The 13,619-nt window shown below is 33.9% G+C and overlaps 1 protein-coding gene across 1 annotated transcript in view; it reads left to right on the plus strand.

Annotated features, from left to right (window-relative positions):
• LOC144972808 (nudC domain-containing protein 3-like) overlaps window positions 1-10,208 on the plus strand; it is a 22,519-nt gene extending 12,311 nt beyond the window's left edge. The window contains exons 6-9 of the mRNA XM_078914470.1: window positions 3,408-3,510; window positions 5,430-5,606; window positions 6,287-6,475; window positions 7,251-10,208. Coding sequence (XP_078770596.1) covers window positions 3,408-3,510; window positions 5,430-5,606; window positions 6,287-6,475; window positions 7,251-7,376 — 595 coding nt within the window. The 3' untranslated portion in view covers window positions 7,377-10,208. The remainder of the gene's footprint in view (window positions 1-3,407; window positions 3,511-5,429; window positions 5,607-6,286; window positions 6,476-7,250) is intronic.
• Window positions 10,209-13,619: the final 3,411 nt, after the last annotated feature.

Consider the following 13,619-nt stretch of genomic DNA (forward strand, 5'->3'; position numbering starts at 1 on the left):
TACTACAGTAACCAGCACCACATTATCTCTACCACCACAACTACAACCACAACCATCACCACATCATAATCTCTACCACTACCACAGCCCACCACCACAACTACAACCACCACATCACCATCTCTACCACCACTACCCTAACAACCACAATCACATCATCATTCCTACGACCACTACAACAACAACAACCACCTCATCCTCATTCTTACCACCGCTACCTCAACAACAACCATTAACACATCATCACTACTACAACCACCACCACATCATCATCTCTACTACCACTACTACAAGAACAACCACCATCACATCATCATTTCTTCTACCACTACTAAACAGCAACCACCACCACATCATCATTCCTACCACCATTACTACAACAACCTCCACCATTACATCATCACTAACAACCACCACCATATAATTTAGAAATTGGTAAGCTCTTCTCTATCATATTGGTTGGTGTAAAAATTCCTCCTTTTTGTGGTCAGTTATTAATACCAGTGGTGTTGTGATCTTGAAGAGTTATCCAAGTAATATATATTTTTAACCAGTGAGTGAGGATACCCCTTTTGTTGTAAGCAGGTTAGTAACTACTTATTACAGTTCACTCTGCTTAATCGCACATTGGTTAATCGCACACGCCGCTTAAACGCTACACATTCCCAAAAAACAGAATTTTTTCTATATAATCGCTCCGCTTAATTGCACACCTTCTCCACTTAATCGCTACATCTTGATTCCATTTTGTTTTGAGAAAAATATCTAAAATATACAATTAAAAAAGGTAATGAAAATCCGCTTCACATTGAACAAGTTCAGCACGTTTATATCGTGAAAAAAAGCTGCAATTCCTCTGTCCCTCTGACCCCGACTAGGTGAGACGCACAATGCTTGAACTGACATCAAAGGATTACCCGACAACACAGGCTAATTGACTCAGAACTTGCTGTCTGCATCACAAGGTGTGAAATGTTATCGCAGTCCACCTAATGCCGTGTGTTTGTTTACATTATTGTCTGACCACTTGATTGCAATTCTCTACCTGTACATTGTGTTCCTCTACTGGGCCGTGAACAATAAGAAAGGATAAAAGGGAGGACTCGCGTCTCATCTTTTGATTGATCTATACGGTCCGTGCCCACATTGATACACTCAATAGGCGACTGAACTGGCATAAACTTAAGGCGTCTTTCTCCCCAGTAGAAAGCTGGCTCTCGAGATGGAAAGGTCGACAGAATGTCGGGCTTGAAAACAAACATGATGAAAAACACTATGCGGATGTTTCTTCTGCCGGCCAATGGAGTGATGAAGTTTTGAACTTCTTCAGCACTAGGACTCTAATGACATTTACAATTCAGAAGAGACGAGTCTTTACTATAATCAACGCTTCACAATTACCATTCTTACAAACAATAATATAACACTTTGTAATCGATGAAACATGAATAAAAAGAGAAATTTTAAAAGAAAAAAAAACAAACCCAAAAAACCCCCCATTAATTTAAAAATAATCAAAATAAAAAATAAAAATAAACAAAAAAGAAAAAAAGAAAAAAGTAATGCCTCTTCTCATCAGTCTAAATGACAGTCCCAAGCCCGTATAAATCTTTGGGGGAAGGTCATACATGAATGGTACATGAAAGCTGGTGCTTAGATGCTAGTTTTAGCTTCTCAGCTTAATCGACACACTAACCTGAACTCTCGAGGGTGTGCGATTAAGCGGAGTCAACTGTATTACTTCTGGCACCATTGTAACCATATTATGCTCTTGATATCAGATGTTAGACTGTCTTTTATGTCATTACCATTGCTTGACGTATTGTTCCTGAAATTGGAGGTTTTATCCGTAAAATGTCCCTGAAATTTGGCATGCCTGTTAAAGGATAAAATACAACATTTTTGGTGAAAAAATTAATTATCTCTGTTGATACCCATTGCAGTCCTAATTTGGGGGGTCTGATATCAAAAGTAGAACAATCTTGTGGCAAATTTTCCACAAAAGCTAATGAAGCATAATCCTCCACATTCTTTCCTCCTATCAACATTATAGCATTTTGTGTCATCATAGAGAAATTTAATGGGTTTAGCTTATGGATTGTATGAGAACATTACAAAGTTGTAAAAGGTAGCGAATCAAAATTTTATGACAAAATTGGTGTTAACAATTTTTAGTTTGGATTATAAGTAAAAATACACAACCCTGTCCAAAAAATCTCCCTACGGAAATTTTCAATTTCATAGAACAGATTCTGAGAAATATTTGACACAGTATCCCATACCCCTAGAAAAATTACATATTGAGAACATAGCAAAATAACTTTCGGTTTTTCACACTTTTATGACAACTATATCCTTTTCGACCATGTTTTTTGTGCCTTGAAAGTATATTTTGAGGAGTTGTACTTCCATAATCTTATTTCTGAGATAATAAATATTGTTTTCCACCAAAATCTCAAAATAAATTTTTTGAAGGATTTTCCTAATATTTAAACCCAAACCGCCCCTTAACCAGACAAAAACTATTTACACAACCCTGACTATACCCATATTTTGTTTTTTTGAAAAGTCGTTGGCCTGGAAAGAATTGGAAAAAGAAAATAGAAAACCACAATCTCATACACAAAATTACATTTATTCATTAATTAAGAATGAACTAACAATGGTTTGGGTGTCTTCTGCGCCTTCCCTTTTAAGATCTTTTGCGAGAATAAGGATAAGTTCCTCCAATGACACCACCCATTTGGCTATCCTATGCATTGGTACAAAAGTGGGAACAATCGGAACAAGGTCCTTTTCTCAATTTGGTCTGTCTGTATGGAACACCATTCCACAGGCCATCTGGGGGTCCAAATCATTGTCTGTAAATCCTTGAAAACATTTCTTTTTTGATGTCGTGTACTTTCTTTGATATTGTTTTGTGTTGATGTAAAGTGCCAAGAGCCTCATGGTTGAGGATACCGTGAGCTGTATGAGTCTATTATATTATTATATCATTAAAACTAGATGGAATATTAGTATTAGATTGCTATTTGATCTTTTTGTATTCTATATATATTCTGTATTTGAATTAGCCTTTTTTACGTTGATTTTATGTGAGTGTTTGAATGCATTGGTAAATTTAAAATATTCATTCTTTTGACTATTTCAGTATCTTTTTTAGTTACTGAAATTACCAAAAATTATCACAGACTCCCTAAATCGTTAAACTCTTCAAAACAAGAACAAATAATCAAGCTATTGGATTTTAAATCTTAAAGTAAACTCAAACAATTGGACTATAAACAACAATTTCAGTGTATTTAAGAATATTTTGAGTGGTAGAATATTTTGAAAGCCCAGCTTCTACTATTAGCAATGCGGTATTCAGCATGATTTGTCATTTTTGCTTTTTCTTGTGTCTCCAGACAAAGAAGACTTTTGCAAGCAAACCCTCTAACATATAATGGTGCTGAAAGAGAAAACTACTTTTGGTCCCAAACCATCACAGAAACTGACCTGAGAGTGAAGGTAAAGAGATTAAAATATTAAATCCGTTATGAGTATTGTGAAAGAGGTTTTTTCAAAGATATCACATGTACATAGAGATTCTCTTTAGGAAATGGTGGGCTTATTTTATCTCTCATGGTTGGCCAGGGTGGTCACCTTTCATGTGTCATCTATTCCCCTAAGGCTGGATTCCTTCCCAAGTTTGATACTACAGATATGGATATGGCTCAATTTTTTTGGGAGGACATTTTTTAACCATGTAAATCTATGAGATAATATTGTAGGTGTTGGTTTTTTATTTTTATGTTTCTAACATTTTTGTATCCTTAATGCAGGCGTATATTTTTTTGTGTGTGCATGTGTTAATGAGTATGCTCGTGTTTTTTAAAGTGTGCATATCTGTGAATACTGTGAAGATATGTAGTGCATGTGGTCTTCTCTTAAGATTATAAAGCACTTTTTTGTATTGTATGGGGAAAAAGTTATAGAAATATAATTATCATCATCATCATTGTTATTAATATTGTTATTATTATTATTATTATTATTATTATTATTATTATTATTATTATTATTATTATTATTATTATTATTATTATTATTATTATTATTATTATTATTATTATTATTATTATTATTATTATTATTATTATTATTATTATTATTATTATTATTATTATTATTATTATTATTATTATTATTATTATTATTATTATTATTATTATTATTATTATTATTATTATTATTATATTATTATTATTATATTAATTATTATTATTATTATTATTATTATTATTATTTATTATTATTATTATTATTTCTTCGTCTTCACTAGAGGAATTCAAGCGTCGATTGAAGACATTCTTATTCCGACAGGCTTTCTTTTGATTATGTGTATAATTAGCGTTGTTCGTGTACTGTGTTAGGGCTTCATGATTAAGTTAATCTATGTTATGCGCCTAGAGCCCTCCTGATGAAGGGATGTTTGGCGCACTATAAATCTATACCATTATATTATTATTATATTATTATTATTATTATATTATTATATTATTTTTATTATTATTATTATTATTATTATTATTATTATTATTATTATTAATATACTTGTTATTAATTTTGTATTTTTAAAATTGACTTATTGCTGTCCACCTCCTAATCAACCGATTGTGATGTCTTGTTTGCTTCTCTAATTCTATTGACGAATTCCCTCCATTCGTCTTGCTCTTCTGCAAGGGACTGTAGGTCTGCAAGATCTTATTCCGACCTTAACTCTTGGTGATTTTGGAGGCATTTGAGATTTCTGTTTATTGCAGTCTGAATATTTGTTGTTGGTCTGCCTCAATATTTGTCTTGACCTAATGATATAAAATATACTTTCATGACTTTGGTTTCTGGAATAGTGTTGTCTCTTTTAAGTATGTGTCTGAGTAGTCTCCATCATGTTTCCAGTAATTGGATTGAAAGTGGTGTTTCGTTGCAATATTTAATAGAGTGATTTGTTTATTATAATTTCTGTAGGATAGTGGATGATAGCATGATTCTTAGTTGTTTTCTGCGGAATATGTATTGTTTTTCCCTTTTTTTTCAGTGTAAGTGCACATGTTTTGCAGTAGTAAATGGGGACAGTTTTGATAAGAGACCAGTAGAGCTCGATTTTATGGCTATTTTAGTGTTGTCCTTTCTTATCCATTTTTATTTTAATCTGTAACGGCATTTCTTGAGAATTTTCTCCTCAGGATATTTTCCTTATCTCCTTCTTGTGATACCACCTTATTTCATTTTTTTTTTTTGTTAGCTGTTTTTCTTCTTTGATAAAATAAAAGTGTTGTGTCTGTTTTCTCGAAGTTGACATGGGGTTTGTGGTTTCCAAATATGAGTTTTATTTCGTAAATGTTAATTGTTTATATTATTATATATACACAATTATCCTTCTGCAGATTCCAGTTCACATCAAGAAGGGAAAGCAGGTTCGAGTCATCATTTCCAAAAAACACATCAAAGTCAGCTACCAGATGGAAGATGGGTCCTGGTCTATAGTAGTGGATAATCCCATGACTTGGGAAGTCAATACAGAAGAATCAATGTGGACTTTGACACCTGGTGAATTTGTGCATGTATGTATGCATGTCTGGATAAATAATAAAATAAAATAAATTGAACTAAGCTATGCAATGCAATTACACAGTTTTATTATGCTCAGCGTTTATTTGCTTTAATTTGTTTCATTTAGTTTTCTAATATGCCATTTGGAGGCAAATTTCTATTTCATTAAATACAACCATTTTCCAGGTGTCCTTATTTGTGTAGGTTTTTTATATAGATATATTATATATATATATATATATATATATATATATATATATAATATATATATTTATATATTATATATATTATATATATATATAATATATATATATATTGCAACAAAATTTGAAATAAGGATCTTTGAACTTTTATATATTGAATAAAAAAAAGAATCTATAGGCAGTAAGGACTCAATCCACTTGAAAACAAAATAATTTCCAAAGAATAGTGATAAATTAGTGTTGATTTTGATCTACGTAATATTGGAGATTGAGAGTAAAAGAGGCCAGAACCATAGAAATGATCATAATGAAACGACCATTTGTAGTTCAGCCATACTGTGCAAAAAATGCAGATTGAATTGACATAGGGCTTAGCTTAAGTCTACAGTCTGCAGCTTTTTAGAAATATTCTGCCCTGGACTTGCAGCTCAAGAGATGGCACCCATGTATTTAAGAGTACAAAGAAATTTTTATTTTTATTTTTTCAGATAAATTTAGAAAAGAGAGAGGAGAGGTGGTGGGAATGTGTGTTTGTTGATGAACCTAAAATAAATACTAGGAAAATTGACTGCAGTCGACCGATGACAGATTTGGATGATGAAGCACAGGCAAAAATAGAGGAAATGATGTACAACCAGAGACAAAAACAATTGGGTTTGCCACAGTCCCACGAGCAGGTAATTTGTTATCCAAAGCACTCTTCTAGTTTTGAGAAGGGGTAAATCATAAAAATAAATATAATACCAAACCAGAATACCAAATCCAGTTTTTATAAGATGAGATAGATATAGAGAATATGAAAATTTGTGACTATCTCTTTGGAAAATCTAATATGGACTGGTTTAGATAGATATAGAGAAAATGAACATTTTGTGACCATCTTTTTGGAAAATATATGGACTGGATTTATTAGTCTTGCTCTGTAGATCTCGTATTATCATCTTCTCAGACATGATTTATTGTCATTACCGATGCGATTAAACTTTCCCTTTGTATTTTGTTTTGTTTTAAAATATGTTATATTCAATTATGTTCAATACTAGTAATTTACATCTTCGGGTAGCTTGATTTTTACGCAAAGAGAAGCTGTGCTTGACTGAAAGAAATTGTATTTGCAGAAACAGATAATTGTTGACATGAAGGGAGTTGATTCTAAAGTAAAAATTAGGAAGATTCTTTTGAAGGTTAAGAGAAAAAAAAAATACAATGCTCTGAATGAAAAATCGATTCAACTCAACTTTTATTAGTTAACAATAGAATTGAATTTTATGCTTCAGTTTAATCTTGACATGTTACTGTTTTAAGACTATTGCTCACAATTTTACTTTTCTTCTCAACATCCCATTTCCCCCTAATATCCAAATGATGTTTACTTGATTTAAGAGATATCTTTTTGATTATAGAATTTCAAGGAGGAGTTGGTATTATTGTTCATTTTTATGTCATCAACAGAAAACTCATGAGATGTTGCGGAAAGCTTGGGATGCTGAGGGGTCACCATTCAAAGGTCAACTCTTTGACCCAAGTAAAATTAATGTGGATGCTAATGGTGTCATTAATATGAACCAAGATGGATAATGTTTACACTAGTATATGCCAATGTTTATAGTTATAGTCACAGCTACACTTTGTTCCCCTTCAGCACAGTGATTTTTCTGTTATATTATGGCCAACTAAATAGACCTGAACTGGAAATAGAATCAGGTGACCGGTTCATTTATGTTACAAGGGTGAATACTTTTCAAGCTTTGTTGATTGAATGAAAAAATTCCCTCCCACCATGATAATATGTCTGGGAATGTTATTTGGCCATACATCAAACAATACATTGTTGCTTTCATAATATTGAATTATTACTTACTTAAGTATGCTTTTTTTACTTTCACATAAACCTTCTACGTCAGACTGGGATGTGCATGTTGAACAAAAACAGTAATAAAGATATTATGGTTTTTCCCTAAAAATGAAAGTCTGTAGCACATTAATAAACAGAAGATATTTAGGAAAGAAAGAGAAGTGCTTATGACATAGTATGGCAGAAAAATAAAAATTTGGTATTCCTACTGCCCTGTTAAAAAAAATTCATTTGGTATTGAATTGATATCTCTAGGAAAGCTGTTATTTTAGCCTTGCCCATAATTAATGTGGAAACCATCTTCATTCTTTTCATAAGGGTAGTTATTTTATCACCAATGAATGAATTGTCCTTTCTAACTTTTTTTTTTTTCATTCCTCTGTGGGTATTCAATATTTTCTATTTGATTTTATGATTTGGGCACCAAAGTAAGCAACTGTAGTACAGTATTGTTTTATGGTTTTATATACTAGTTATCAAAAGAAAGTATACACTTGTATTGGTATGGAATATTGTTCTGGTTTATTTAAAACCTATGTGTAATCATAGTACTATAATTTATCTCTCATTTTGTTAGAATTTGTAACGTTTATGGTTGATCTTGTATGCAACATAGAAATTTTAAAACATGATCTTCAAAAAGGGAAGTAACAAGTCAAAACGTACACTATAATTTTTACAAATAATGACATTTTAATAAAATAACTTGCGTTCATTTCATTTGAAGTGAAGGTGAATCTAATTCAATCAGTAACGAGTATGTCCCCCATTCGGAATAACATGGGGTTGTAAAATGTGCTGGATGTACCTTGCACCGGTTAGGGATTCATTTACTTGGACTAGAGATGTCCTAAAGTCTCTGCTTATTCCACCCCACACCATCACTTGTCCATATCCTCTGTTTGGGGATTCCACGACACATGAATCGTGAAATCACTCGTGTGATTTTCGGTAACAACGTAATCTACCGTCATTTCTTCCAATCACAAAGCGTGATTCATCTGAGAAGAGAACAAATGACCAAGTATGCATTGTCCAGCGCAGATGAGCACGGGCCCACTGAAGACGGGGCCAGCCAGAAGAGAACAAATGACCACACATGCATTGTCCAGTGCAGGTGAGTACGGGCCCACTGAAGACAGACCAACCGGTGATGTGCACTAAGAAGTTGTCGCATCAACGGACATTTGCGATAATGTCATGCTCTCTAAGTCTGCAACGAACAGCGTGTCGACTAATTCGTGTACCTGGGAACTCTAGCGCAGTTTCAGTCGCGGTCCTAAAACAATCCCGTACATGTAGGCTGCGTATAAAACAGTCCTCACCTTGTGTTGTTACTCGTGGTCTGCCAGTTCGATTTCGGTCCCTTACCGTTTGTGTCATTTCAAATCGATCCACTAAAGAATATACATTTCTCCTTGTGATATTAAACATTCTTGCAACATAGGTTACAGACTGTCCAGCTTGAAGATGACCAATGGCACGTGCACATTGTTCTAAACTGAGTCGTGGCATCGCGTAGATTGATGGATGATATTTTGTGTTGTGTTTTCCTGCCTTGAAAATAGTTCAAGAAGACACGGATGACAAAAAAATTAATATACACACTTCCTGTCCACAGTAAGGGGCTAAAATGTTATTTTAGCACGTGCGTGACGTGGTGACCGAATTTCAGGTCAAAAACAAAAACATCGACTATCGGTACACAGAAAGGCTAATGGTAAACAACTCAGTGGAAAATCATTAGCCTACATCAACGGATAAAAAGTAACTACGATTTTAAATGTGTATACTTTCTTTTGATCGCAAGTATATATTAAAATATGATGGATGAAACAAGGAGGCAGAAGGATTAAGAGTATCAGCTTTGAGTCTCAATGACTTTTTGGAGCTTACTCGTGATCGATAAGTCTGGAAGGTGCATCTGACTGAACTGAGAAAACACCCAATACATATATAGAAAGTGAAATATATTTGTTAACATTTGAGTTCATAGTGGTATCCTTTGCTTATGCCTGGATGGGACTTTTAGGCAATGTCAAAGTAGGCACTTGCTGGTGGAATCATCTGATCCCTATCTGAACGAGTCCCCATTGTCTTGATTTTTCTTTGTTTTTAACTTCAGATCTAAAACTTTTCTTCTATATCAGCTTCCTTTTTACTGGTGATTAAATGACCTAATATTGTCGCAAGCACTGTAAAGCCCCTAAACCAAATAACAATACATGTTATTTTACTCTTTAATCTCTTTTCATGTATTTCGCTGTTTTGACGAGGAGTGTTAAAAGGAAAGAAAAATTATGTTTGATATTTAATTGATTACATGATATCTAAATGGATTAATTAAAGTCCACTCTTGTTTCACTTGAGAGCCTTTTGTTGCTACTTTTGTTTTAAGTTTCATGAGACATTGGATAGTTGTGAATTAATGGAGCATTGTGTGATTATTGACTCTTTTTTGTGGTTTTGAATTTAGTTTAAATGGCTTTAAAATTTGAATTGACTGCAATGCTTGTCTCATTGATATTTATTAAAAAAATGTTTTTAAATCTAAATTGTATTTTCTCATGAGTTAATTAATTTTTCTGGGTGGGGTTCCTATCTCCCATAGCGGGCAGGGAGGTACTTGCTGTGTCTTCTATCCCCTCTTATCTGTTTTCCAATTGCTTTCTGTCTTTGTCTTGGAATGAGATTGCTTGGTTTAGTCCTGACCTTGGACGGAGTCCTTGGCTGAGAGGGAAACAGTCGAATGTATAGTTATAGTTTTGGGAGATGATATTTTTTTTCCTTGTAAATCATCTCTCTGTTATGTACTGTTACTCTTTTAATTTTTAACATATGATTTGTAAACATTTGAGTGTATTCCTCTTTGTGGGGACCTGTGCTGGTGTCTGGAGACTTTTAGTGATATCAAACTAAGTACTTTGATAGTGTGCTCTTGGAATCTACATCTGTTTCCTATTTGAACCAATTCCCCTTTGTCTTACCTTTTATTGGGTGCTTTAATTGTAATTCTAGAACTTTTTACTATCCCATTTTCTTCCTTTTTACTGGCGCTGATATGACCTTAATGTGTTGCAAGCGCCGTAAAACCCTTAAAAACAAAAACAAATTAATTTTTGTTTTTGAAATATCTTTTATGTTATAAAATTAAAAGAAATTGAAGACTCAAGTTGTCTTACCTTGTCATCTCTTCTTTCTTCCTTAGCAAAAATTTAACTCCTGTCACTATGTTGATTTACATGGGAGAATTATGTCATTTATGCGGGTGGTTGGATGGGAGCATCACCCTTGAATCATAAACCTATGATGTTCGCATGGGTATACGATCCGATAGTGATGTCGTTTCTTCTTCTCTTTACTAGCCTATCCTGCTTCTTTGGTTTGTGATTGTATTTTTGACAGGGGATATTTTTTTTTCTTTAAATCTTCTGCCTGTTTGTTCTTGGTTATTTATAATTTAGCTTATGATATCTTTAGGTTATGATTTTGATTTACATTTGTACTATTTTTGTTAGATTGCTTGTTTTTTTGTTTCAGCGGTCTCTCATATAACCTCAATTGTGTTGGAAGAGACCTAAAGCAACAAACAAACAAAATATGTCATTTATAACATTATATTATATACAAGCTGTTTGCTGTTCATTGATAAAGCACGCTTTTCTCATTTCAGCCATAAAATGTTTACCTTATCTTAAATTAAAATTTAAGATACTGTTCACCCCGCTTAATTGCACATCAGTTAATAGCACACTGAATTTTATTCTATATAACCGCTCCGCTTAATCACTACCCCTTGATTCCATCATGATTACACATTGATTCCATCCCAGTTGGAGAAAATATCTCAAAAATACATAAAAAAGTAGTGAAAATATGTTTCTCATTGAACCATTTTCGAACTTTAATATCGTATCACACATGAAAAGCTTTCCAGTCATTATTTAAAAAAAAAAACAACCCAAAATACTGCACCATTTATAAAAGATCATGTCATCACAATTTACCATCATTACAGCAATGGCTTCCCTAAAGTGCAGAGATCTCAGTGTTCAATAGAAACTTCAATTAATTGCGATGCAGAGTCAATTCCAAAGCAAACGCAAGGCGAGCTAGCTACGAAGTACCGCATATCAAGACCCCAAGCCTTTCTTTGATAAAAAACAAGGATGACCTTGCGGTCGAAGTGAGTAATGGATCAAATCTAGGATGTAAACTACAGAGAAATGGCCAGCAAGGTGTCATTGAAAATGCTTTAGTCATCTGGATGGGTGATAAGTTAAACCAAGGCGCTCTACTATACTGCCTAGAGACCTAATCAAGTAAAAGGCAACTGAACGGGCATCAAAACAAGGCACGTCTTTCTCCAATCAGAAGCTGGCTCATGATATGGACAGGCCTGTAAATCTTCCGTCTATTGTCGGATTTCCGACAGTACGATTTTGCTCTATAAGTGCTAAAAAAAATAAAATAAAAGATAATAGTGAAAATAAAATTCGTAACGCCAAAGAACAGAACCAATAAAAAAGAAAATAAAAGACTTATTTCGTTCCTCGAAAAAATTAGATTTTATTCCGTTTCAAATGCCGACTTAAAAAACAAACAAACCAAAAACCTTTTTATTTGTCGCATCAAAGACAAAACATGCCGTCTATCAGTTAGCTATAATATTATCATGCCACCTACACGCTCCGCTAGACGTTTATGTATCCACTGCTTGGCTACTGTGCCACAGCCAGCGAGAGAGAGGTCGCGAAGTTCGCGCGAGTCGTCTTCACACACACACCTAGTCGGTAACGTTCTCACACCACCGCACCACCTCTTCTTCTTCTTCTTCTTCTTCTTCTTCTTCTTCTTCTTCTTCTATAAGAATTAATCCAAATAAACGAAGGAATCAGCGTAAACATTTAACACAAACGGGAGCGAAGATACGCAAATTTCCGTGTCGAGCACTACTAGACGTCAAGATACACATCCTTCAAAAGGGTAGGTTCTCTTCCTTTCATTTTACAACTAACTCAGACCTGGGACCTCAAATACTTGGGATTTTTTATTTTTTTGGATACCATAAAATAAGGACCTCGTTATAAATAAGTAGGGGAAAGTGACATGATTTGACTAGTCAATTGACGAGTCATATCTGTGTTGTGTCCATATTTTTTGTCCTGTTGTGTCTATTTTCCCGTGTTCAAAAAGTTCCGACAATTTTTTCACCAACCATTTACAGTTTACAGGCCTGGATGGAAAGGTCGACACAATGTCTTATTAAAAAAAAAAAAAAAAAAAAAACATGTCGAAAAACATGATGCTGATGCGTCACGATTACTATTTTTACAAACAATAATGTCACATTTTGTTATCGATAAAACATGAAAAAGACAAGTAAAAAAGAACCCCCCCCCCCCCCCCACACACACACACACAAAAGAAAAAAATAAATCAACAAACAACCAAAAAAAAACAAACAAACAAAACAAACCCTTCCAATGAGGTCATCGCTTCAACATGACGGTCCCAAGCCCACAGAAAACTCAGAAGGGTAGGGGTCCTATATGAATAGCACATGAAAGCTGGTGCTTCTTCTTAATCGCATACTCCGCACACTCTGCTTAATCGACACACTAACCCAAACTCCCGAGGGTGTGCGATTAAGCAGAGTCGACTGTATAACTTCATTTAATGTTAAACCTTGAACTTCTTGATCTTTGAAGTTTCAGATTTAAGACCTTGACAAGTTTGAGTCATCTTAATCTTTCAGTAACATTTGCTGAAGTAAGCGTTTTCTGGCTTAAATGAGAAAAATAGATTTAGTCAAATGTATGGTAGCGTTAACACTTCAGGGACAGTTGGCAGTACCCAAAGCAGGCGGGGAAGTCACTTTTGTTTTATCTTCTTTCCACTATATATGTTTTCCAAGTTGCTTTTTGTCTTTGTTTTGGAATGAGATTATTTGCTTTTGTCCTGGC

The sequence above is a fragment of the Berghia stephanieae genome, chromosome 5, assembly GCF_034508935.2.
Source record: "Berghia stephanieae isolate SIO BIC M18660-M18661 chromosome 5, UCSD_Bste_1.3, whole genome shotgun sequence".
Lineage (NCBI taxonomy): Eukaryota > Metazoa > Mollusca > Gastropoda > Nudibranchia > Aeolidiidae > Berghia > Berghia stephanieae.